Source organism: Gymnogyps californianus, chromosome 1 (genome assembly GCF_018139145.2).
Source record: "Gymnogyps californianus isolate 813 chromosome 1, ASM1813914v2, whole genome shotgun sequence".
Classification (NCBI taxonomy): Eukaryota; Metazoa; Chordata; class Aves; order Accipitriformes; family Cathartidae; genus Gymnogyps; species Gymnogyps californianus.
The window spans coordinates 151,320,594-151,344,444 of NC_059471.1; the positions used below are offsets into that span (position 1 = coordinate 151,320,594).

The 23,851-nt window shown below is 45.9% G+C and overlaps 1 protein-coding gene across 1 annotated transcript in view; it reads right to left on the reverse strand.

Annotated features, from left to right (window-relative positions):
• IQSEC3 (IQ motif and Sec7 domain ArfGEF 3) overlaps nucleotides 1-23,851 on the reverse strand; it is a 110,341-nt gene that overhangs the window by 37,303 nt on the left and 49,187 nt on the right. Inside the window, 1 exon segment of the mRNA XM_050914979.1 lies at nucleotides 5,692-5,980. Within this exon segment, the coding sequence (XP_050770936.1) occupies nucleotides 5,692-5,980 (289 nt within the window).

The window sequence follows — 23,851 nt, forward strand, 5'->3', positions numbered from 1 at the left end:
GTAAAGAATTCTGATTTTAAATGTTGAGACAAGATATTAAGAACAAGTAGAAGGGGGATTTACTCCTTCCTGAGCTGGTAACAACAAACACACGTGTAAATACATAAACACACAGCTAAGTGGCATCTCAACAGGCTTCAACAAAGCAAGTATGTATGGTAATTTCTATTCCATAGTCTAGTATTTATATTTCCTGGTAATCCCCTCACTCTTCCTCTGCAGCTGGGCCTTCACTAACATGCTATAAGAGAATGTTAGATGACTTGGTTCCAGTGAGTGACTGACGGAGGACAAGGGGGACAGTGTGAAGATGATGGTGGATGATGAGACTGAAGAAAAAAGAAGGATGAACTCAAACTACCTTCACTGAGGTTTTGGCTGAACTATGAGCTAATCTCTACATTGTTGGCACTTCACAGGGCAGAGCACAGGTGCAGATTGTAGTGTTTATATGTGCCTGTGCACATGTGGAAAAGCCAAAAAAGGTGAAGTGCAGGACTGGGAGTGCTGGTAAAATCAGTCCTGAATTAACAGAGGATTCACTACATCATTCATGTGGTGAGTATGCGCTCATTAGCAGATCCAAAGGATGAGTTTTACTGACTGCATCCTTATCCCCAGACAGATACCACTTGCCCCTCACCGTGCCTTGCTGGCCCAGTACTCACAGGATGAAGGACTGAGCTCACAGAAGTTCTGAGTTTAAGTGCAAACTGTTTTTGTAGTCAAAGCGAGACTGAGGCATGAGCCTCAGCTTGCAGAGTCATGTCCTGTCATCTGCTTTCTTCTTCTTTTCCTTTTTTGTAACACTATGTAAGTTGCAGATAAAACCATCAGTGAGTGATCTAGGTACAAGTGAAGGCCTGGAATGACAGCTGTGAGAAGTGTAAATCACCTCTGGCATCTTTCCAATACTGACTCCTCTGGAAGTAGGGGAAGACAATATGACCTAGGGAGATGACAGGAAGAGAGGAACAACATGACCCCAGCCATTCTGTCCCTGCACTGGTATCCTGGCTGCTGGAGTAAGTACTGAAGGCCTTGCCCACTGGCACCCCATCACCTCAGGCAGCAACAGGTCTAGGGATCCTGCTGCACTGGATGGGAGGCTGCCATTTCTGGAAGGGAGCGGGGCGGGGGGGCACATCCTTTCATATTTCCCTCTCTGGAAATGAAGTAGGGACCCTTTGCCTTGTGCTCAAACATAAGGTAGGCTTCTGTTTTCTATTTGCCTTGCCCTTGAATTCACATCTGTCCAAAGCAAGCATCAAAGCCCAGCACCGAGAAATACTAGCAATTTGCTTAGCAATGGGGTTGGCCACTGCAGTTGTAGAGGCAGCTGGCTCAGAGTTCTGCTTACCCCTAATTTAAAAAACATTGGCCTGATACTTGCCCTGCTGCCCTCCCAGAAAGGGTCAGCAGAACTGGTGCTAAAAATCACCCACACAATGATCATGGATTCAGGTTCATTTACCACAAGACCTGTCAGTAGGCTTTTTGGATAAACAAGGTCTCTGCTTATCCCCAGAGCTTGATGTGGCAGGAGAGAGGAATACAAGGACAATAAGAGATTCTGGGTAGCAAGCAGAAGGGTTTTGCTGGGGTTTTTTGTCCTTCTTTCCAAAATGACCGTCTTAAATCCTACCATAAAACCAGCACTCCTGCCCCATCTCTTCAAAGTTGGCCTCCCTGGAAAGAGACTGAACTATCCCTTGGCCCTTCCCTTCAGGAGGAAGGCTCACGCAGATAAATGCAAATTGAACCAATAACCTGCACAGGCCCAACCCAGACAGTTATTACTGACAACTGACTGTAAGCACTTAATATAATGGTCAATATAATGGTCTGGTTAATGAAAATGTAGAGTTAATTGTGTTGGGAGGGAAAGAGAAACAAATGGGAGGGACAGGCACAGCTATCTGAGGGACAGAATAATAGTAAAATGCAAAATAAGGCAGAAGCAAGAACCTTACAATTATCTGACGTTTCCAAGGAGGTGACAGCCATTCTGAAAGCATGAAATTCATGTGCTCTGATCTTATTAGAGGCCAAGACAAGATGTCATTGCTGATCTGAAGTAAAAGGCCAGTTTATCTCATGCAAGGACAGTTCCCAAAAAGGCAGACTTTAATAACTACTAAGAGGAGAGATCCTTCTAAAAGGTGCAAGCTGTCAGTACCTTGATAAAACACCACTAGCTTTTTGCAGTCCATTATCTCAGTCCTCCCAAAGGGCTAAGGCATTAAGGAGCAGAACAAGATGTAAAGTGAGAGGACTCCCAACCTAGTCTGTTCTCCAGCTCATACCAGGTGTGCAAGGACTGGTTCTGCATGTGGTCTACTGCCATCCAGCCCTGTCCAAAGCAAGGGGAGTCCTACAGTGTCTTGTGGCTGAAATAACAAGGAGCGGGGACTGGTCCAAAGGATGCTTGAGAAGACTGGCAAAGCCAGAAGCAGCACCCCCATAGAGAAGTGCCCTCCCCACCCTTGCTTGGTATGAGTGGGTCTTTGTCTCTCTCTCTCCTTGACGTAGCCCAGCCATTTACTGTTTACTGATGTCTGAGACATTCACATTTGCTATCAGGTCGAGCTAACTGACACTCCAGAGGAATTAAGGATTTCACACAGCTGTGACCTGTTTTCTTCCTCTCGAGAGGAGGAAAGGGCATCCATTAGCACCACAGCAGTCACAGGTAATGGAGATGTATGTCTGGCTTGCTGGAGGAACCATCTCTTCCCATTTGAGAGGCGAGAAAGGCCAGACATGATTGGCCTTCTCTCATTCCTAATAAACCCTATGAATCACAAGTAATTGCCTACTTAAAGCTACTTTTCTCTGGGGAATGATCTGACAGCCGGCGCCAAAGGAAGGGAAAAGCAGGAGGGGGGTCAGGGGGATTTCAAAGAATAATTAGCTTAATACATTTCTGGGCCTTAATATGAACACTCAGTCTGAGCAATTCAGGCCTTGTGGCTGAATTAGAAATGGCTGGGAAATATCCATTGCCATGAGGGATTGCACATGAAAGGAGCTTTAACAAGGTCAGCCTAAGGCAAGCCAAAGTGCCAGGCCTGGATATGGCCAAACATTTGAGATGCACACCCCATGGCTTCGTTGCCCATAGGCATAAATTCATAAATCTGCCAGGAGAGAATGATCTTATTCTCAGTTAGCACTGGTTTTCCACCCAGGTTGCCACTGAGCATGGCGACATGCCACCATGTTAGCAAGAAGAGAATCAGGCTCAGTGACAGCATCTGAGTCACTCAAGTCAATGCATGCATTGTAAAAAATTAAAAAAAGACATACAGAGCATACATGTTCTCTATCACCCATTCTTAACGCCTCTCCCTCCCACCAACCTTTCACAACGGAAGAACATTGCTATAAGGGCCATGTGTTAATGGGACATTTTCCTTCATCCATGGGACATCTGCCATCCTTCAGCACAGCAGAAGAGTATGTACAACTGAAAGCATGCTCCTCTCTCCTGTGATCCCCTCCATTTTCCCAACATTACAATAGAGTCTAAAAATAGGGGAACTTTAGCACTTGAGTTTCCTTTCCAACCTCCCAGCATAGTGTACTTCTGCTCTGTGCACTGTCAGCATGCTCTGTTTCATGGGCTAGAGAGCAAGGAGAGCCATGACCCCTCTTACCAACCCTCTAGTATGATGCTGAGGGGCAATGACTGGTAGATGACCTGCACCTCCAAGCCCTACAGAGGAGGCTGTATGCTACCCTCCTTCCTTACCAGCACTCAGTCCTCTCCTGAAAGGTAAATGTGACTTCAGCTGCACTGTGAGACTAAAAATGTCTCCTTCCACCTGTTTTTCTTACTGTAAGTTCTATTAGTGTATTAGTTTGTGCTATGACTAGGGAACTACTGGGGCAGTGCTGTGAGGGTCCTATCACCCTTATTCCCATTCAAGAGAACTACCTGACAAGTAAATTGATAGGAATACCTATGAAAACACATACTAGAGTGCAAGACTGGAAGAATTAATACTCTTCACTCCCTGAAAATCTCCCCTTCCAGAGCTGGAGGCAATCCACTGAGGACATCCATCAGGCTGGAGGAGCACACATACTGTAAGCCCCCTTTGCTGTGAGAAAAGTGGTTTCACCTATGAGATAGATAGATAGGCTAGGTCTCTGCAAGGTCAGTACTGCAAGGCACCAGAATTTAATGAACGAGCAGCTAACATGTCTCTCTGTCTCACATGCATCCAGGGCAGGTCTGGCCTCTGTTGTGAGAACAGTGATAGGACAACATGACCTTAAAGCTAAAATAACACAGGATAGACACTCCCCAGGACAAATTACAGCAGCTCTAGGATATGGAGGAGGCTAAGCCCATATATAGCAGCCAAGATCTGGCCCACCCTGAGGATACGTCACATTAGTTTGTGAAGCCAGTTAATTAGCCTGTCGTTTCTTTTCCTGGTGTGAAGCAAGAATTCTGTCCGAATTGAGTATGCAGTATTTTGAGAAGGACAGAGCTAAAGAGCCAAGGTCTCTTTTCTGCTCAGGAATTTATTGGGCCATTGATCTGAGATGTACGTTTAGGAACAGCAGCAATGCCTTGAAGGAAGTGGCAGAGAGATGCCCCAGAAGCAGCAGCTTCTTCTGTGGGAACCTCACTAGCTGAGACCCTTCAACTGCAATAGCACAGCTTCCACTGAATTCTCCCACTGAACGTAATCTGGACTCTGTCACTAGCGTTTGCTTGTCCTCCTCATCTCACATACTGCAGGGTCTGCATATCAAACAGCCTCTGGTTGAGCTGCCATCCCAGGGAAAAGTCAGAAACGGTTCTTTAGGTTTTGTTTTGCACAACAGGTCTCCTGGGCTGTAATCTGCAGACACACAGGGTGGGGAGGGCACATTCCACGTCATTGCCTTTGAGTAAGGAGGCCAGCTGCTGTTAGCACCTGTCCCGCTACCCCTGCTGGGAGACCATCAGGAGATGCAGCTACAGTGGGTACGCTTGTGCTCTGGAGCTAGGCTGTAGCCTTGGGCACAAGAGACAAGGCTTGCAACTTCAAGAACTGAATCATTTTCTCTCAGCCTGGTAAACCTGCCTGTCTCTTCAGCATCCATCGCTGGATTGAAGGCAGTGATGCTAGCAATAAACAAACATCGTGGTAGACACTGTGCAGAACACTCATTGAATAAACCCCACTTCCCCTGAAAGCTCATGCTTTGAAGAGGTTAATGTGGAAGTGTGCTGGGGGCCTGCCCAGCATGATCCCAGAGGTCAAGATGGCTCTTGGAGACCTCTCCCATGAGGGAGGTCTTTTGGGACAATCAGTTGCTGGGAGCCCTACAGGCACTGTACGCTTGTGAGCAAGGCAGTATCTCTGGATGCCGCAGCCTTTGGCTGCCCACAACCCGTCTCTAAGCCTACAGTCACAACTGAGTATCTGGGTCCATTTTGGACCACAGAACCCAGGCAACAAGGAGCAGAGCCCAGCAGGTTTGGGTGAAAGTGTGTCGCAGTCAGAGGTGGGGAAGCTACTTCCTCCATCGGCCCCACGTAGCCAAAGGGCCAGGTCTGCTCAGGCAGGGAAAAAGCTCAAGGTGAACAAAAGGCTAAAGTATTTGCCGAAAGACGTCCCACCACAGTGCGAATGCAGTCCCACCCACCCCATCCCCTTCTCCCACAGCCTGAGGAGGAAGCCTCTGTACCTGTTTATTCTTTAGGTCAAGGGAGAGCTCATAATCGGAGGCAGCTGCATGGGAACACGAGGCCGTCCCTTTGCTGCGCTGCACTCTCACTGGGGAGCCCGTGTGGTGAAGGCTCGCCTTCTGCACCAGAGGGGAACACCCCGCTGCCTGCTCTTCTTGGAGCTCCGCATGCTGGGCTTTTAGCGTCAGGGTGTCGGACCTGCCTTCCTGGCCACTCTGTCTGCCGGCCTCCTTCGGATCCTCCGTTTCACACCCGGCTTTCTTGCTTGTGGAACCGCTGGGATCGTCACTGTGAACAAAACGCAACGTTTCGCTTTTTTTATTTGTTTTTATTATATTTTATTTATGATTATGTTTATTGTTGTTTGCTATACTCATTTACTGAGCTGCATTTTAAATGTTTAGGGAGCCTGGGCTGTGAGGGGTCTCTCTCAGTGGTGGATCAGGACTTTAGGTTGACGCAGCCAAAGCTCTGATCCTCCTCCCTCCCTAAGAGCAGGCACCTGTGCTGCACACACTGTATGAACCAGTCCTGTGACTCCTCGAGCTGCCCGGCTGTCTCTGCTAGAGGTGCTGCAGTTGGAGGTGAGGGGCCAAGGAGGGTTTCATGGCCTACGGACACCTCTCCTGCTCTCTGGAGCAGCTAGCAGCTGGCAGTCACCCCTGTGCCCTTGCTGCCTATTACTCAGCATCTCCCTGTGCATCCCAGAGTCCCATCTGGCATGGAACCTGGATCCAAGGATCCAGTTCTCCCCTGGAGTTTCTAAGGGCATGTGGGAAATGGGGCAGGGGCAGCTGAATGTTGCAGAGGTTCCAGAGGAACTCTTGGAGAGCTAAGAGTATAAAGATGCAATAGAGTCAGCCAGCCCTGAGATCCTGACTCTTTAAAGCCTGTCCGCAATACAGCATAGCAGACCGCAGAGCTTGCATGAAAGAAGCCTTTTCTTTCTGACCCACAGATTGCTGTGCCACTGAGATCTTGCGGAGAAAGGAAAACACTCTTTTCTCCTGTCAGCCACAGCAGTAATTGTGTGAAACCAGGGCCTGACAACAGTGCACTCTAAGAGAGCTGACATGTTGCTCCAGACAGGATGGCATTAGCATATGTCTGATCCATTGAAGTGCTGAGGAAGTCTGTTGTTAACCTCTCTTGCCAAATATTTTCCAAAATCATCCCATTTCAAAAAAGATTTTGGTATTCTGGGGGACTGTTTGAACCATGAGAGTCTTTGTTTGTTGTTACATTGGTCTCCTTCCAGTGGCTACAGAGGAATAACTTATGATTTCCAAGAGTGTGCAGGCCAGCCCTCATGGACTCTGGGTTCTGCTGCACCGTGTACATCAGATAGATACAGCTCCACTGGTTTCCAGGGGATGAGTATTTAGTTGAGAGCAACATCTAGTTTGAAAATAATTACTACAGAACCAAGGCATTTAATTCCATTGAAACCAAGGATGTGTACTGCCTCCCATATTTAAACACCATTAAATTATGTAATTCACTTCTGAATCACATTTCTTTCTCTTGGATTTGCTCCACATACGATGAGTTCTGCTGTCATCTAGATAACAAACCATTTTATGATTGGTGTTGATGTCAGAGCAAAATCAGGGAAATTAGATACGATTTTCTGTAGTGCCCAAATTACTTAGAAGCATTTAAGTCTCATTTTCAAAAGTGCTGTAAGCACTTAAGAGCCCAAGTCTTCTAACTGTAAATAGACTTTGCCTCCTAAGCCTCGGAGCACTTTTGCATACTTACTAGTACTTTAAAAGGTATTTTATTCTCTCCAATGGCAGCTCTTCTGTTCAGTAGATTTAATGATCAAATTTAGAAATATTCCCACAGTTTCTAAAAGGGCTCCAAATCTGATGAGCCAAAGATAGTACAACTTCAGAACTAAGAAAGATGAAGGATTTAAAGGTAGAAAGTTTCTTCTTTTATACACATGCAGGTAGTCACCAGTTAGACTTAAAAAATAAAGTCACAGAAGAAACCAGTCTCTTACATAAATGCTATATAACCAACTTTGTCAAAGCATATTAAAATGACATATCTGCATACTCATCAATCAGGAAATACCACTATTAAAATGAGGCATAAAACTGTCCTTTTAGGTTGTACACCTTATAAAATCTTCTCTTGTTCTATTCCTGATACTATATAATTGAACACTCTTTTTTCTACACCTACAGACGTACATGTAAAGTATGTACCCATTTTTAACTCCTTCTGTTCTATGTCCATCCACATTGCAGGAAACATTAATAAAAGACTTGTCCCTTACAGCTCTCACTGTAACATTTTTATTGGCAGCCTCTGTTCTATCCATTCTCATTTTAACCAGCAGAGCAGTAATTTTTATCCTCAGCTCAAGGGATGACTAGGTGAACATAGATTTGATCACATTTTCACTGAAGTGCGTGCCAAAAGCCTCACAAGTATTTCAGTGGCAACCGGACTGTGCCCAATAAAGCAATTTCAGCTAGACGCATAAGCTCTGATTCAGCAAGACACATATCCCAAATTGCTCTGCTGAGTCAAGGCCACAGTGCACAGTGTGCTATGCAGACTTTCTTTAGGGCAGATCAGGGCCCGAGGCAGTAGACTAGAGAGCTAGTTGACTTCCCTTAGAGCATGAATGGACTCTAAATGCCAGCAAATATTCCCTGACGTGATGGTCCTCTAAACACTCGCACATATGATTAACTCTATTTTTCTGAGGACCTCCACCGACTGCTCATGGTAGAACGTGAAGTGTGTGCATAAGAGTTTGCAGCATTCAGGTCCATTGCTCTGTAAGGCTGTACATCACCTCTAGTGTATGCTACCTATTTGGTTTTCTGTCGCACACAGTTTAAAGTCTGAGTGAGTAACATTCATAGTGACAGGATATCCTGCATGCACTGATAATATAGAAGAAAAATCAGCAGGCTTTGAGGAATCACAGAATAACCTAGGCTGGGAGGGAAGGCTGGAGGTCTTTATTCCAACTCCCTGCTCAAAGCAGGGCCATTTTCAAAGACAGATAAGGTTGATCTGGGCCTTCTCCAGTCGACTCTTGAATATCTCCAGACATGAAGATTCCCCAGGCTCTCTGGAAAGCCTTGTCAGGGCCCTTAGTGCAGTAATAGACCTTAATGGCCTGACCAGCCTCACCAGTGGGGGGTCCCCACAAATATCCCCTGCACAGTTCCCCCTTGTCAGCCCAGCCTGGAGCAGTCAGTCCCTGCCCCAGCAACACTGTAAGAGTGCTGGTCTCCAGCTATGGCCATGGACCCACTTGATCTGGACTCTGACCTGCAGACTCCCCGGCTTGACCTTGGACCTGCCTCATCACCTACCCATTGATGACTGGGCTGTGTCTGATCCTAGGTACCCTCACTGGACCTGATTCTTACCCTGGCCAATGAGGCAGAGGGTGTTGGACCAACCTAAAACATTCAGAAGCCCCCTTTAACCTCATTAGGCATTTAGGTTATTCCTCAAGACACAGGAGGGCCCTAAGGCTGCAAGCACTAAGTGCACACATTCAGTCACAGATGTGTGAGAAGCACAACCAAGCTCAGTGCTCCCGCTCACAGTGAAGCCCCTAAAGACACTGTGCTAGGATAAGGATGTAAGCTAACCACACGTACACGTATAACCTTGCCTTCCTCCTCTATGCATGCTCTGGGCCTAGTGAATACACCCATACAGAATGTATTGTGCTTATGCGTGGAATTTTCTGAGGGTCAAAACTCGGTCAAATCAAAATCAGATTCCACTGAAGCACTCAAAGGCATTTTTCAGCTAGATGTTTTTATGCTAAATATAAACTTTTTAACCCCCTGCTGGTTTGGCTGTTGTGCTGTTCAGAAAGCAATAGCAAATACTCGTGCTGAAGTGGGAATAGCTTCTACATGTTCTTTTGTGAAAAAAATGGCTGAACCACTCTTACTTAGTGGGGAAAAAAATCTCTAAAAGACAAACCTACTTCACCTTTGGACAGGAGATCAAACCTGGGAAATTTCAGCCTCAGCTGGTAAACATCAGTGACTTATAAGCAATGGAAAAAAGGGGTAAAGACAGTTTGCTTAGCAGCCTGAATGTTACCATTACAGCCCTATGGTTCCACTTACCACCCTGTATTCCTCCCAGGTTTACTCCCATCTTGAGCCAGTTTCTGAGGAAGTGTTGTGGGGAGGCCTATTCTCTGTTGTCCAGTAGCAGCGACTGATGAAGCCCCCATATGAGAGACAAAACACACTGCTAAAGATCAAAACTGATGCTGTGGTGAAATATAGGCTAAAACCTTTAATCATCCTGATTTTTTCCCTCTGTCCTGAGTGACACAGTTGATTTGCATTGGCAAGCACAGTTTTTGTTAATAAGTGAAGGCTCAGGAGCTATTATAATCATAGTAACAAAAAAACCTAACAGTAAGAAAAGTAAGTAGGGCAAGGATAGACACTACTGCATGGAAGATCTCCGTGAAAAAAATGTTGTTAAGTAAATTATGGGGATCCACTTGCTTTCCCTTGGCCAGTGAGCAATCAACCTCCCTGGCTGTGGGATGAAGGAAGGGAATGGAGCTATTGCACATTCTGTTTCTTGGATGAGAAAATTTTTCTAACCAGTTGTAATAATTAAAAGTCCCATGCAGAGTCTAAGGTGTGAATCCCAATGTCCTGGCCACACTCCAACTAGGTTAATTTAGTTCTGTATCCCAGCATCACCCCTGCAGTTTCAACTGTAATCAGTGTTCTTTACTTGCTGTCCTAAAGTATCGTATACCACCATCTTTCACAGTTTTTACAGCTACTCTTGCATGATAAATGAAGCAATTTTCTGCTAGTCATGCAATCAGGTAGGGAAGGTTTGTAATGTCTTTGAATTCTGTTTGATTGAAAGTTGTAATATTAATGTAAATCACTTGCAATCAGATAAAAAAGGAAGACTACAAATTCAGCTGTTCTGTTCTTCCTAGATGTTCCTACATGACTTTCATGACCCACAGCAACTAGCTTAGTCATTATTACAAATAGATTTCATCTGCTGTAGAAAACATCTCTCATGTTTCAGCTATCTCCTGCTACTTTTGCACTGCTGACTTGTATATGCCTGCTGCAGACAGAAACCAGTTTTGTTAACAAAGATGGTGAATACGATCTGACTCAGGGCTTATATGAAATACTATAGCTAGTCTAGCATTTCAAAACAGGGATATTGGGGTTCTGGGCTGAATCCTAGTGTTTGTTTCAAGAAAGCAGGATAGCGAAAAAGTTCTCATTGAGACAATTCAGCTGGGCACCCATAAATATTTTTGTGTAGCACGGGTAGGCGAGAATTCTGATATTTAGCTTCCATGTGCAGATTTCTCAGGAAGATTTTCTATAAGGAGTACACCGAGGGAAGAATGTAGGGAGATGACAGAGGAAAATGGTATTATGTAGAGGGTTTTTTATTACTTCCTTTTTTCTCCCTTCCTGGTATTTTGGAAACCTAAAGCCCAAATCAGTGATACTAAATTATCAAACCAGAGAAGCCCATTCGCCCATTCCTAGTAGAATCAGCTCCCCATGTCTGTATAGAGCTGTTGTATCATACTCTGTCCCGGGAGATATTCGACTGCTTTTCAGTTCCTACAGCATCAGGATGGTGCACTTTCTTGCATACTCCTCACCACCTCCTTGCTGCTGGAAACACACATTTCCAGCTTGGCAAGGATCTGTGCTTCTAACTGCCAGCTGTGGAGCTGAACCATGATTATCTGTTGGATCTTGACTGTCAGGCTTAAAAATTGCCATACCTGATGACTTGAGAAAGAACATGCAGCCTCTTCCCCCCAAATATTTCAAGACAATTTCAAGCTAGACCTGTAGGCAGGAACACAGAAGTTGGATGCTCCATACATTACATTCTATTGCACCGCTGTCAAATACTAGAATCAGTTCATGGTCTAAGAGTAATTTTCAGAGCTCTCAGAAAGGTGTTTACAGGGTAGCCAAGTGACTAAACAGAGCTCTAGGGCCAGGAGAGCTACTCTTCTCAAGGACAGTAATGTTAGTCCTGTAAGAAATTAAAACTGAGCTTTCTCACTGATCACTCCAGAGCTACACAGCTCCCATGTGGTCAAGACACAAAGCTCATCTCTTTGCTCCTTCTCTCCTACAAGAAGAAAAATTATTGCAGATAAATAAGAGCAATAACAGAGTAACAAAAATAGCAATGGCTCTTCTGGACTTGGACAGTGGTGTAAGAAACCAGTCACTCAAGAAGAGGATGCTCAGATGCCCTGTTGGCAGATATAGTGGTTATGCAAAAAGATCTAGCTAATTGGATAGGAGGAAGCTATGGGTGTGAGGTGTTACAAAAGTACTAGAGGCTGATGTCACCTCCTCTTTGTGTCCCTGCATCACTCCAGGAGAAGATCACTTTGCTGTTTCCCGTGTATAACTTACCAAATGCCACCTTCATGGTATTTGAGGTCAGTGTGCAGGATTGTGACCTATAACTGAGGCAAAGACTACATGGACTAGTTGTGAAGGACCACAAAAATTTATGAATCCATTTCACAGAGGTCCTTATGAGGATCAGTTGGTTATTGTATATATGCTGCTCTAAAGTGCTGTACGAGATTAGTATTATCATGGCCTGAGAGCCATATGAGACCTCAAAGCTTCAGAGATGTCAGAATAAAAAACCCTTACAAAGTGCCATATGGAGAATTAGAAAAAGAGGTCACTAGCTAATGCCAAGAGAACAGAGTCCAGACCCCAAGTCTGCAAGAACCTGTGCTCCCTCTGTCTTAAGACATTTCAGCATTTCCCCTGTCCTCTCTCCTCTCCCTGCTCAGGAAAAAAAAAACCAAAATCAATTGCTGAGTTAGCAGGGTCCAAAGTGCCTTTTCAGTTTATTTCATTTCAGTGTTCCCTGAGGACACCCATAACATATGGTGAATGGGTTGATCAGAATTCAATGAAAAAAAAGGCTGAGACAGGCTTGGTAATATATTATGGGATCTTTTCAAGGTTCAGAGATTTCTGACATGCTGGGGGTCTGAGTGCAAAAGAATTGCTTCTGATTTGCTTTTAAGTTCAGGTTTTAGGGTGACTTGGAGGCAATGCTCTGTGGGAAGATGGAATGATGGAAGGCAAAATCTCTCCTGCCAGAGAGGCAGGGAACTTGGAACTTGATCTTGGCAAATCAGCCCCTGCCAGCCGAGCTGCAGCTTTCTCAGACAGTCTCCCCCAACACAGACAAATATAGGAACAAGATTCTGATTTTGTCTACATTCATGTAACACCTTGCAAAGCAGTGGCATCAAGCCATCTTCTCACACTAGTTTTACCCAAGAGGAATTAATGATAATTAGCCAAGCTTATTACCCATCCCAGAATATATTACTTGTTTCATAAAAAGGCTGGCACACACACCTGTAAAATAGATTTGACAGTACAGTACGGTAAATATATTGGAAATCAATTAAATTTAACATCCTTTAGCACAGACTGAACCAGGCAACATCTTTTCAACATCGCTTAAAGTGGTTTCGGTGAGATGTATATTAAGCAGACAGAAAGTGTAATAATACTAGCAAATGCCTCACGTCCCACAGGGTCCAACATGCCAAAGTCAGGGCCTCCATTTTGGATTCGGTATTTAAACATGATCCCCATGTGCTGCGTAATTCCCACATTGTTGTGGTGTTGTGCCTTTTGCTACAGAACAGCACTACAGGAGCTAAACTTCTCTGATGCACCCCATGCCCCCATGGTGCAAAGATGATTGTCCAGGTGTCAGTCTGGGCTGGCTGCCTGTCTGAGGGCCAGGCTCTCCATGACTAACTTCAGCCACCTGAGGACTAGGATCTCTCCTTTTTCACAGAGACAGACAGGCTCCTCCAGAGGGTGACTTGGAACAGCTAAGGCAGCTCCTACTGTATGAGAAGTGGTGTTTATGGTGCAAGGCTGGCTGTGCTGGGTGCTGTGGTTGTCACAGTTTTTTTCGTATAGTTCCTATGTGTGTTAGCGTGACACCTCAGAATGACACCTGGGCCACCCCTCTGGCATACCCCTCTTTCCTCCTCCCTTCCCGGCCATGCCTCCTGTTTCACCAGCTGCAGGAGGACAGGGCTCAGCTTAGGAAGTACAGCCCCTTTCTCAGCTGCCCGTCACACCTCGGTGCTTGATGCCCCAGGCTGGTTGCTGTGCTGTCTCTGCAGGTTAGACTAGGAGAAGGTTCCACACCCTGTCACTGCAGAGAGGGTTACTTGTGGCTGTGTCAAACAGGGCACCTGTGCTTATCACTGAGGTGTGAAAAGCACCAAGTGGACAGTGAAGGCATAGGGGGGCCCTGCTCTGCAGGGTTTAATTACTTTTACTTTAACCCCAGACCTCTCTTGCCTCTGCAATGTTTGGTAAACACGACCTTTTAGAGAAGGAAAAAACAGATGGCATCCTGCATTAGTGTAACTGCCCGCTCAGCACCCCAGGAAAGAGAAACTTGGCTTCTCAGCAGCAGTCTTTCTGCCACTTCGACTCAGATCTCTTGGCTCCTCATCCCTGAGGCAGGTTTGAACATTACTAAATTCGCTGACAAAAGCCTGCCGGTGCAATCATGCAGAAGACAGAATTTCACTGCTAAAATGAGATGAATTCAGGGCTGGGAGGCAGCAGAGCCTCTACAAGGCAAGGAAGCCTTGCATATCCCCTCAGCCCACTGCTCTCCTATTCCAGCTGCCTGTGAGCCGGGTGAGGGACACAACTCTTGGCATTTATAGACTTAGGCAAGGACTTCTGTGGTCTTCTTTTTCCACCTGTTGTGACAAACCCTAGGTTGGACTGCCCCTCTGGGTTCCTTCCTAAGGGATCAGGGTAATTGATTTCTGAAGGCAGTGAGCGAGCCGCTTCACAGGGAGATCTTTGTGTAACCCAGATAAATTTTGTTTCTGTTCTCAAGTATCTCAGCTATTTCGTCTCTTGTGATCACTGCAGCCCAGCAGAAGGTCACTGTTTGTGTCAAACCAAGGAGAAAGAAGCCTGGTCCTCCTCAACATAAAGAGTAACACAGCCTCAAATCACCGTCCTCAATACAGACAGTCCAAATACCATTCATCAGCTTTAGGAAATCAGATATGATCCAGATTTTAACTTTGCCAGTGTGTTCAGATCTAGGGTTTTGAGTTGGCCTATGGCTGAAGACCAAGATAGAAACAGCATGGTTAGCATTCCTTCCTCCTTTCCCCAATCCAGTGACCACCCCCACAGCCTTATGCAGCAGGCACAAAGCTCTACTTTTCCACGTTCTAACCTATTTTGTCAGTGCTGCTTCACTCACACTCTGATCTACTTCATGTCACTTCTCCTCCCTGAGGCCTTATTCCCTTTTCTATCTTTCTTCATTCCCATTTGGAAAACAGGATGACTTAGCAGCTTACACATGTGGTCATACAAGCTCATATTCCCCTAAGGCCACTTAAACTTTTCTTCCCTATGAGGAATGAAAATGATTCCCATCCCTATACTTCATACTTAGACACGGACATTTTGGGGCGAGATCATTAAGAAAAACAGGGGTTTGCCTTGACACAACCAATCCTACTGTGTTGTTGAGCAGAACTATGGCTGGTTCTACATGGCATTATGCCAGTGGATTGCACCAAAGTCAATGGAGGATCTAGCCCAATATGCTGTATTTTAAGACAACCTGTAATATGCTTATCAGATCCAGTTGTGCTGTAACAGCATATCAATACTTTTCACAATGCCATTCTGCACCATTCATTTTTTTGCATCTTGACCTACCACTCTCACATTAGTGTATTCTGGGAAATTATAGGCATCTGTTATATTTTGCCAGTCACCCTGGAAGACATGTGCAAAAGAGTACCAGCAATGTGTACACAGGGTAGCCTATCCCCGTCTTCCTTCTTTCCCCAAAAGATGGAATGAGAGAGAATGCAGTCAACCCAGACACACAGGCAATAATAACAGCATCATAACCTGTTTACAGGAAAGCAGCAATATACCAGTGTGGGACATGACGAAGGTGACACATGGCTCTAGTCACTAGGCAAATACAGTTCCCGGTGGGATGATGGTACAGTCTGTGCGTGGAAAGAACCAAGGTGCCAACCAGAGATGGTTAATAGTTACTAGAACACACTTCCAAATGGTGTGGCCAGAGTTATGTTCCTCAATCTCAAAAGAAAAATCTCACTGAACTCAGCTCCTGCTTATGTCTTGATGCTTTTCTTCAGGATGATGTTTCCTCACAGAAGATGGAGTGGTCTCCAGCTCTTCTGCAGTTTTTGAACAGGCCAGGTGACAGTCCCAAAAATCTCTGAACTTTTTTACACCCTCCCCCTCAACTATCTAGCTGTTTGCAGAGCCCAAACAGAGTGGCCTGAGCAGCTGTACAGCGTGCTCCTCTTCAGCATCTCAGATTCTTCAGTTCTTCCTGGAACATACAAAAGCCTGCCAGGGCCACAGGCAGAAGAAGGAACTCTGGAGCACAGACATGCTTTTCCAAAAGGAAAGCTTATTGTATTTGAGCACAGAGCCTGCCCCATGGGAGTGGTCAGAAGATGAACATGCATCGGAGTGAGTTAGTGTTGCAGAGCACAGAAAAGACAAAAGGCCTTTGGACTGACATTACACTACAAGAAAATGTGTAATAAAAGGCCACAGCCTCATTGCTGTCACTGCCAAAGAATGCTGGCATGAACAGCCAACAGTCCATTCCAGCCAAGGGACCTGCTCATTTATCTCCTGTTCATATGTTCTTATTCCCTCCAGTTTCTTCTTTCATTTACACTATTTTTTAACTTCCTGCTTTTCCTGCTCCTTCTCTCCTGTCATTCTCCTTCTTTGTATAGCATGTTTGCCGTCCATTTTCCTTACAGTAGCACTGTTATCTTTGTTGGGGTGAGTCTGTCTCCCTTTCTTTCTCATTGGCTCTTTTTTCCATCTCTTTGCCTTACCTGTCTCTGCCTTGTAAGCCATGAACAAGTGTGTGGAGAGAGGGTCCACAGAAACCGCCTGTCAAGTTCAACAGAACACACCTTAGTGTACAAAAGATCTGGAATGGCCCAATTTTGGGGGTGCGTGCATCTTGACTGATGCAGATCAGGTCAGATAATATCAGTAGAGGATTAGAATGAATGGTGTGAGCTCCACCACAGTCCATCTGCTATTACTTTATCAACCGTCTGTGCCCATTTTCCAGTGCTAGATACAGGACTATTTCCAAAGCTGTCATAGCCTCGTCTCATGCATCTCTGTGGCGTTATCACACAGAAAACACAGGATACAGCAGGTGTTTATGTTGCATTCCACTGGTACCAGGAAGTTGCTATGTTATGGGCAGGGAATTCTTTGCAATATAGCAGAGAGAACATGAGGATCATCTGCAAGCCATGAGTGAATCACCTAGTATTAAAGCAACTAACTGAACTTAATACCTGTTGAAAGTGGCTCTCACAACTGTAAGGTTGGCTGTGATCGATTCTCTTTCACTGACATTACCGCTGCTGTGGCCCAAGAAATGGCAACAGAAGCAACAGGGGAAAAGGAAGGACTGGAAGAACATGTGGCCAGGCAATGGCTGGATACAGCTTCAGGCTCTCAGAAAACGTGTCTGATGGGTATCTTCGCAGTTTCAAAAGAGGATACTTCAGACAGATTTTCTTTGGCATCTCTCTCCTGCCTTCCTCCTTCCTGAAGAAAGGTGTTGATAGAGGCAAACAAAGCAACCAATGTGACAGGGAGACTCCAGTTTCTGCCAGAATTTTTTTTTTCCTGTTGAAGAGCCCATCTATTCCTCACTTTACTTCCCCACCCTCATGTTCTCCAAACTTGCCTGAAAGTGACTGCACCAGCTGTTGGAGAGAAGGAGCAGAGAAATGCCTATGCAGGACATAGTGCCAAAATGTCCTGGTGGATCTCCTTTACAGAACTGAGAAGCTGCATCTGAAACGCACCTCCTGTTTCTTTGGATGCTTCCAGAAAGAGCCATTCCTCCCAGGTCACAGTACCACAAGAATTGCCAACTATACCTCCCTGCAAGAGATTCCCAAGGTTGTTGGTAACTATGATGTTAAGGATGTTCTCTAAAACATTTTTTGCTTATAATTGTGTTTCCATATTTCCCTTAAATCTACATGCACTAAATACCTTTGTGGTTCTGGACCTAGGCTCCTGCAAAGCAATTAAAGCTGCTAGCCCTGACTGTACAAACCACCCATAAAAAGCGAGGAATCTACTCACTCCCAAGTTTAGGAAGAGTTCAAATCTGGGTCTAGACATTACTCCTCGCCCACATCTCTGTGTCAGACTAAAATCAAAACTCTGACAGCTGTGAGCCTGGGGAATATTTATGTGAACTTTGCTGACCCATCCCTGCCTGTTTGCAGCATCACCACAACCTCCAGTTGTAATATCTTGAACAGGATTATTAAGTCTACAGGGAGGAAAGAATAAGAAGTAGATGAGCTGTTAAGAAGCAGAAAAAATCCTCTCTTCATGCCTGTGACCTCAATAAAGAAAAGAAATGAGAAAAGAAGCACAAACAGGATGTGCTAACAAAGCAGAAATGTTGCTCAAACTTCTCCTGTGTGTTTTCAAAAACAGTGCTGTGGAGGACTTTAGCACGAATGAAAGAAGTCAGACTGAAGAGCTTTGTATATGAAGTCATTTGTCCTCAGAGCACACAAGGCACAGACCATGGGTGTAGAGGCTTGCTTTGCACTGACATGTCCAGGTGCTGTAAGCCTGACCTGGAGTGTTCTCCATTAAGAATCAGACGAGAATTCAGCCTCCATGGTCCACTAATTGTAGGAGCTTCCACTTGACACTGCCAGCTAGGGGCCAATTAGTCAGACTTGTTATGCTGGTTTGTGTGGCAGGTTATAGATCTGATTTGGTACAGACTAGAATCATTATCATGTTTCACACCTGGGCCAGAGCCACTGAGTACCTCTGAGCTGAGAGAAAGCACTGACCTCCAGATTATACATCCAATGACCTGACAGCAATCCTAAACCAGAAAGGCTAATTTCCCATTTCATGAACTGGATTTGCATTCTTTCTGTCAGGCAAGGTTAATCTTTTACAAGCTCAGACAAAATGTTGGGTAGTTCAGTTGTTTTTCTGTAATGCTTAAAGAGTGATGGATACTGGTGGAAAATCATCATTTCCCACCTGATTATCAAGATGCTTCAGTGCTATCTAAAAGGAGAATCGACTTGGAGAACGGTTCAGTTCTCATCAACTTCATGGGCCTCAGCCTTAAGGGGTATTGCATTCACAATCCAAACAAAGTCTTGTGGATTTCTCAGGAGGATCTAACTGTTAGAGGGCCTAGAGTGACCCAAGGGCAAAGTGAGAGCTGTACTGGGAGGAGAGATGCTCCTGGGCTACAGCAGTGGGGAGCCAAAGAGGGACATGATGCTGTGACTGTGCAGTGGATAATATTCATGGCTCTTTTGTGCCAATGCCTTCCAGCATGACTTCATAGGACAAAGAACAAACGCATGTTCAATGGAAACAGAGAGTTCAGGTAGAGAGACATGAAGAGTCAGAGACAGCAGACCTCCAGAAGTAAATGAAATCAGACTTTGTTTTTTAACCATGTGCTGCTTAGGGTGTAGCATACTCTTATGCAACTCAGAGAGCTGGGAAGAGAGATCATAGAATCATAGAATAGTTTGGGTTGGAAGGGACCTTAAAGATCATCTAGTTCCAACTCCCCTGCCATGGGCAGGGACACCTTCCACTAGACCAGGTTGCTCAAAGCCCCATCCAACCTGGCCTTGAACACTTCCAGGGAGGGGGCATCCACAACCTCTCTGGGCAACCTGTTCCAGTGCCTCACCACCCTCACAGTGAAGAACTTCTTCCTTACATCTTATCTAAATCTACCCTGTTTCAGTTTAAGGCCATTACCCCTTGTAAAAAGTCCCTCCCCAGCTTTCTTGGAGGCCCTCTTTAGGCACTGGAAGGCTGCTATAAGGTCTCCCCAGAGCCTTCTGTTCTCCAGGCTGAACAACCTCAACTCTCTCAGCCTGTCTTCATAGGAGAGGTGCTCCAGCCCTCTGATCATCTTCGTGGCCCTCTTCTGGACTTGCTCCAACAGGTCCATGTCCTTCTTATGTTGGCGGCCCCGGAGCTGAATGCAGTACTCCAGCTGGGGTCTCATGAGAGCAGAGTGGAGGGGGAGAATCACCTCCCTCGACCTGCTGGTTACACTTCTTTTGATGCAGCCCAGGATACAGTTGGCTTTCTGGGCTGCAAACGCACATTGCCAGGACACGTTGAGCTTCTTGTCAACCAACACCCCCAAGTCCTTCTCCGCAGGGCTGCTCTCAATCCACTCATCACCCAGCTTGTATTTGCACTTGGGATTGCCCCGACCCATGTGCAGGACCTTGCACTTCACCTTGTTGAACTTCGTGAGGTTCGCATGGGCCCACCTCTCAAGCCTGTCAAAGTCCCTCTGGATGGCATCCCTTCCCTCCAGCGTGTCGACCACACCACACAGCGTGGTGTCCTTGGCAAACTTGCTGAGGGTGCGCTCAATCCCACTGTCCATGTCGCTGTCAAAGATGTTAAACGGCGCCGGTCCCAGTACTGACCCCTGAGGAATGCCACTCGTCACTGGTCTCCACTCGGACGTCGAGCTGTTGACCGTAACTCTTTGAGTGTGACCATCCAACCAATTCCTCATTCACCGAGTGGTCCATCCATCACATCCATGTCTCTCCAATTTAGAGACAAGGACGTCGCGCGGGACAGTGTCAAATGCTTTGAAGGTTTGATTTCAAAGAACTGTCCAAAATCCGCCCATCCGCTTTTCACCCTCCCACATACAAAAATGGAGCAACAAGCACAAAGGACCTCTTCCAGCAAGAACACATACTTCCATTTGACTGCTTTGGTAAGTCAGAAGTGGGGCAAGAGGGAATTTCACCAGAACTGCAAGGAAGGCTGGCTTGGAGATGTAGCCAATGGCTTACACTTCTCCTTACCACTAATTGGTGCTGTGATACCAGGCAGTAACCAATCTGTGACGGTGACTAATACAGCAGGCACTTTAGAAATGAGTACACAGCTGTTTGAAGTCTAAACTATATTGAGTTACAATTTAATTGGTCTGTACTGATGAAGTAAACACTTGCCAGTTGCACTAATCGTGTTTCAGCCCTGATCTAAGCAGCAGTCTCCCTACTGGAAAGCGAGGAAATATTATGGGAAAATACAAGCAGAGCTTGCCCAACTTTTCCACAGATGTTTCCATAGATGTTTCAGACCCTAGCCCTTCTGTTCAGTACACATCCAAGCCCTTCCAGAAGACTCTGTTCAGATCCTCGACCTCTCCTCTTCCTGGGAGGACCTCCTTTGCCTTAAATGCAGGTCAGGTGTCATCTGCACTTCTTCCAGATAGGAAGGACCTTCTCTCTCCCACAAATGCAGGTGGAACATCCTCCCTTCCCAAAGAGCTATTTGGGATCTGATCCTGCCCTTCACACAAATGTACCTGGATCCCATCCAGTCTCCTTTGTGACATGATCCTTCAGCCCTCCAGTGCTATCCCCATGTCCATTGCCAAAGTGAACCTGCCCCAGGCGCTTAAAGTTTTATGTAGAACTTTTCCCATCACTGGAGCAGAGATGATTTTCTGCTGATTTCCTAGCACCACAGGCGAGCCAGAGACAGGCTCCGAAAAGCCTATGAAAGGCAACTGAATGAATATACTGTTCCCTCCAATTGTGACTCCATCATTTCCTCTCATTACTCTAATAGAAACAAATCTTTCTCATCTCAGCCCTATTACCTCACACAAAGGAAAATGGTATGTAATCCTGTTAGAGCTGGGCTGCTGCTGGACACATTTTAAGGCCATTGTTCTGGGATGCCAGTCTCCACTGTGTGAGACTGGGAGAAGTGGGAAATGCAATTACTAGGCTATTCAAATCCCTAGAATGAAACCCTGCCGTTAACAGGCAGAAGCCAGCAAGAAAAAGAGCAGTTGCTTTATGAAATTACAGGGTTTGGCTAAATCAGAGTCTAATCAGCACCTCAGTAAAGGAGAAGGGTTAGCTCCTACTGCCATCCATGGAGTCTCCTCATTCCCCTCAACCTGATCTTTGACATCCCCAGTGGAAGCCCAACTTGCAAGATGGGTTATGGTCATGAAGCCAGTGGTGTACAAGTCCAATGGAGACAATGGTGGTCCATGTCCAGGATTTACACTGTACTTTGAAATGGGGAAGCCCTAAGAGTTCAGCAACAGGAATCTGCCTGCTGCTGCCATCCCCTCATACTGTACTTTGGCTCTGAGCTTCTTGGGGGCAGATTCGGGGATCAAATCTGTCTCCTAATATTCACGGCCTACAGCACCAGTCTTGCTGATTGCTGGTGCAACCCAGCTAAGCAGCCAGGTGGGAAATTCACATTGCTAAACTCATGGAACTGTAACACCCCCCCCAAGGAATTCACATGCTGGAGGAGAGAAGGGGGCTAGCACTGCTTGTGGCAGTCAGTGAAGCAAAGCAGAACAATACGAGTGGGAATAATTGCAATCGCCTCACCGAGTTGGCTTCTATTGAGTGGTTAGACACTGACATGTTCCTAATCATTCCCACCCAGGTGATGTCAAGGCACTTTTAGCTGGACAGGTAGCAAAGAAAGAGTCAGAAATCTTGCAGGACAAACATTAGGGAAGACCACACAAGAACAACGACCATCACAAACCACAAGCAGAGACAAACTTTTGTGCCAGACTGTTCCTGACAGCCAACCTCCTACTGTTATGCCCTGTGTTTCCTTCTCCTTCTGCCCCACACTTGAGCTGTATGGCTGCTCTTGCTGGTTTCTCCTGCAGTCAGGCAGTCACACTTCTTACTGCCCTGATGCCCCTCTTTACCTTCCCTGCTGTGTCACCCTCCTGCTGCCCATGTTCCCTCAGTCTTCCCAAAGGATTTCTGCCCCACAAGATAAGGCTGGCTTCCTGCTGAAAGCAGGACCATTCTTCCAGGTCCCAGAAGGAAGTGATGTGGGCTGAGGTAAGGTTCCTGGTAGAGTAGGAGAAAGCAGCCGATCACCACTGGAGTCTCCAAGTCCCTTGAAGAGACGAGAGTCACTTCCCTGTTTATGCTCTTTATTAGTCCCTATTCTCTTTAATCGGCTTAGACTGATGAGCCGAGGCAGCAGTAGGGATCAGCCGGGCTGTTTAATTAAAGGATTGCAGCTCAGCCCTGCAGTTTGGGGGTTTGTGTAAATGAGCTGCAAGTACATTATTTAATCTGCTGCGCAGAGAGGAGTTGGGGCATTAATGAAGCAAACTCTAATTAAAACTAGACGGCTGATGGTTATTAGTGGCATCAGTTCTGACAGGATTTATCTCACTTAGGGAAACGCCTGATCATGGAGGAAGAAAAGAAAGAATAAACCCAAGCTGGTTTATCAAATTCACCACAGCACCACTTGTGACTGGCTGTCCATTCAGCGGGGCTCAGGAGAGCTGCACAGGGAGCCCCTGTGTCCCAGGCTCTTCCATCAGGAGCCCTGAAGAGCTTATTTAGGGATATGCGTAGCTCACCCAGGAATGGATTGCCTATTCAGGCTGTCTGACCCACATATTTCAGTCTTGATTGACTTTTATTCTGCCTTGGTTCAATGGGGAGCCTGTTCATGATTTGAGCAGGGTGACAGGCTGTGTAAATGATCTGATGAGCTTCTCCCAGCAGCGTACTGAGCCATTCCAGAGCAGCATAGCTATCAGCTATGGACATCAGCTCCACAGTGGCCCTGTGTTTTTCCCTCTCTGCCATTTTTTTGCCCTCCTCACTGCATTGTATATGTAACTTCAGATATGAAGGAAGCCCATGGCTGACTGCAGGACCTGGCAGAGGCTAGGAGGTGTTTTCTGGCCAGCATAAAGCTGACAGGTGAGTTTAATAGTCCTGCATGTGGTCTGCCTTTCTTCTGGCACAGCGTGGGAAGTAGGGATGCTCTTCTCACCTGAGACAGTCACACAGAGAGATCGCATATAAAAGCTGCTCTGTTTCAAAAAGCAAAAATTCTGTGTGCCTGTTTCTCACCTTCAAATAGTCACGGTGGCTTCAACCATCTCTGTCTCTACATAGAATATTGTGTCACACACAGACAGATTCAG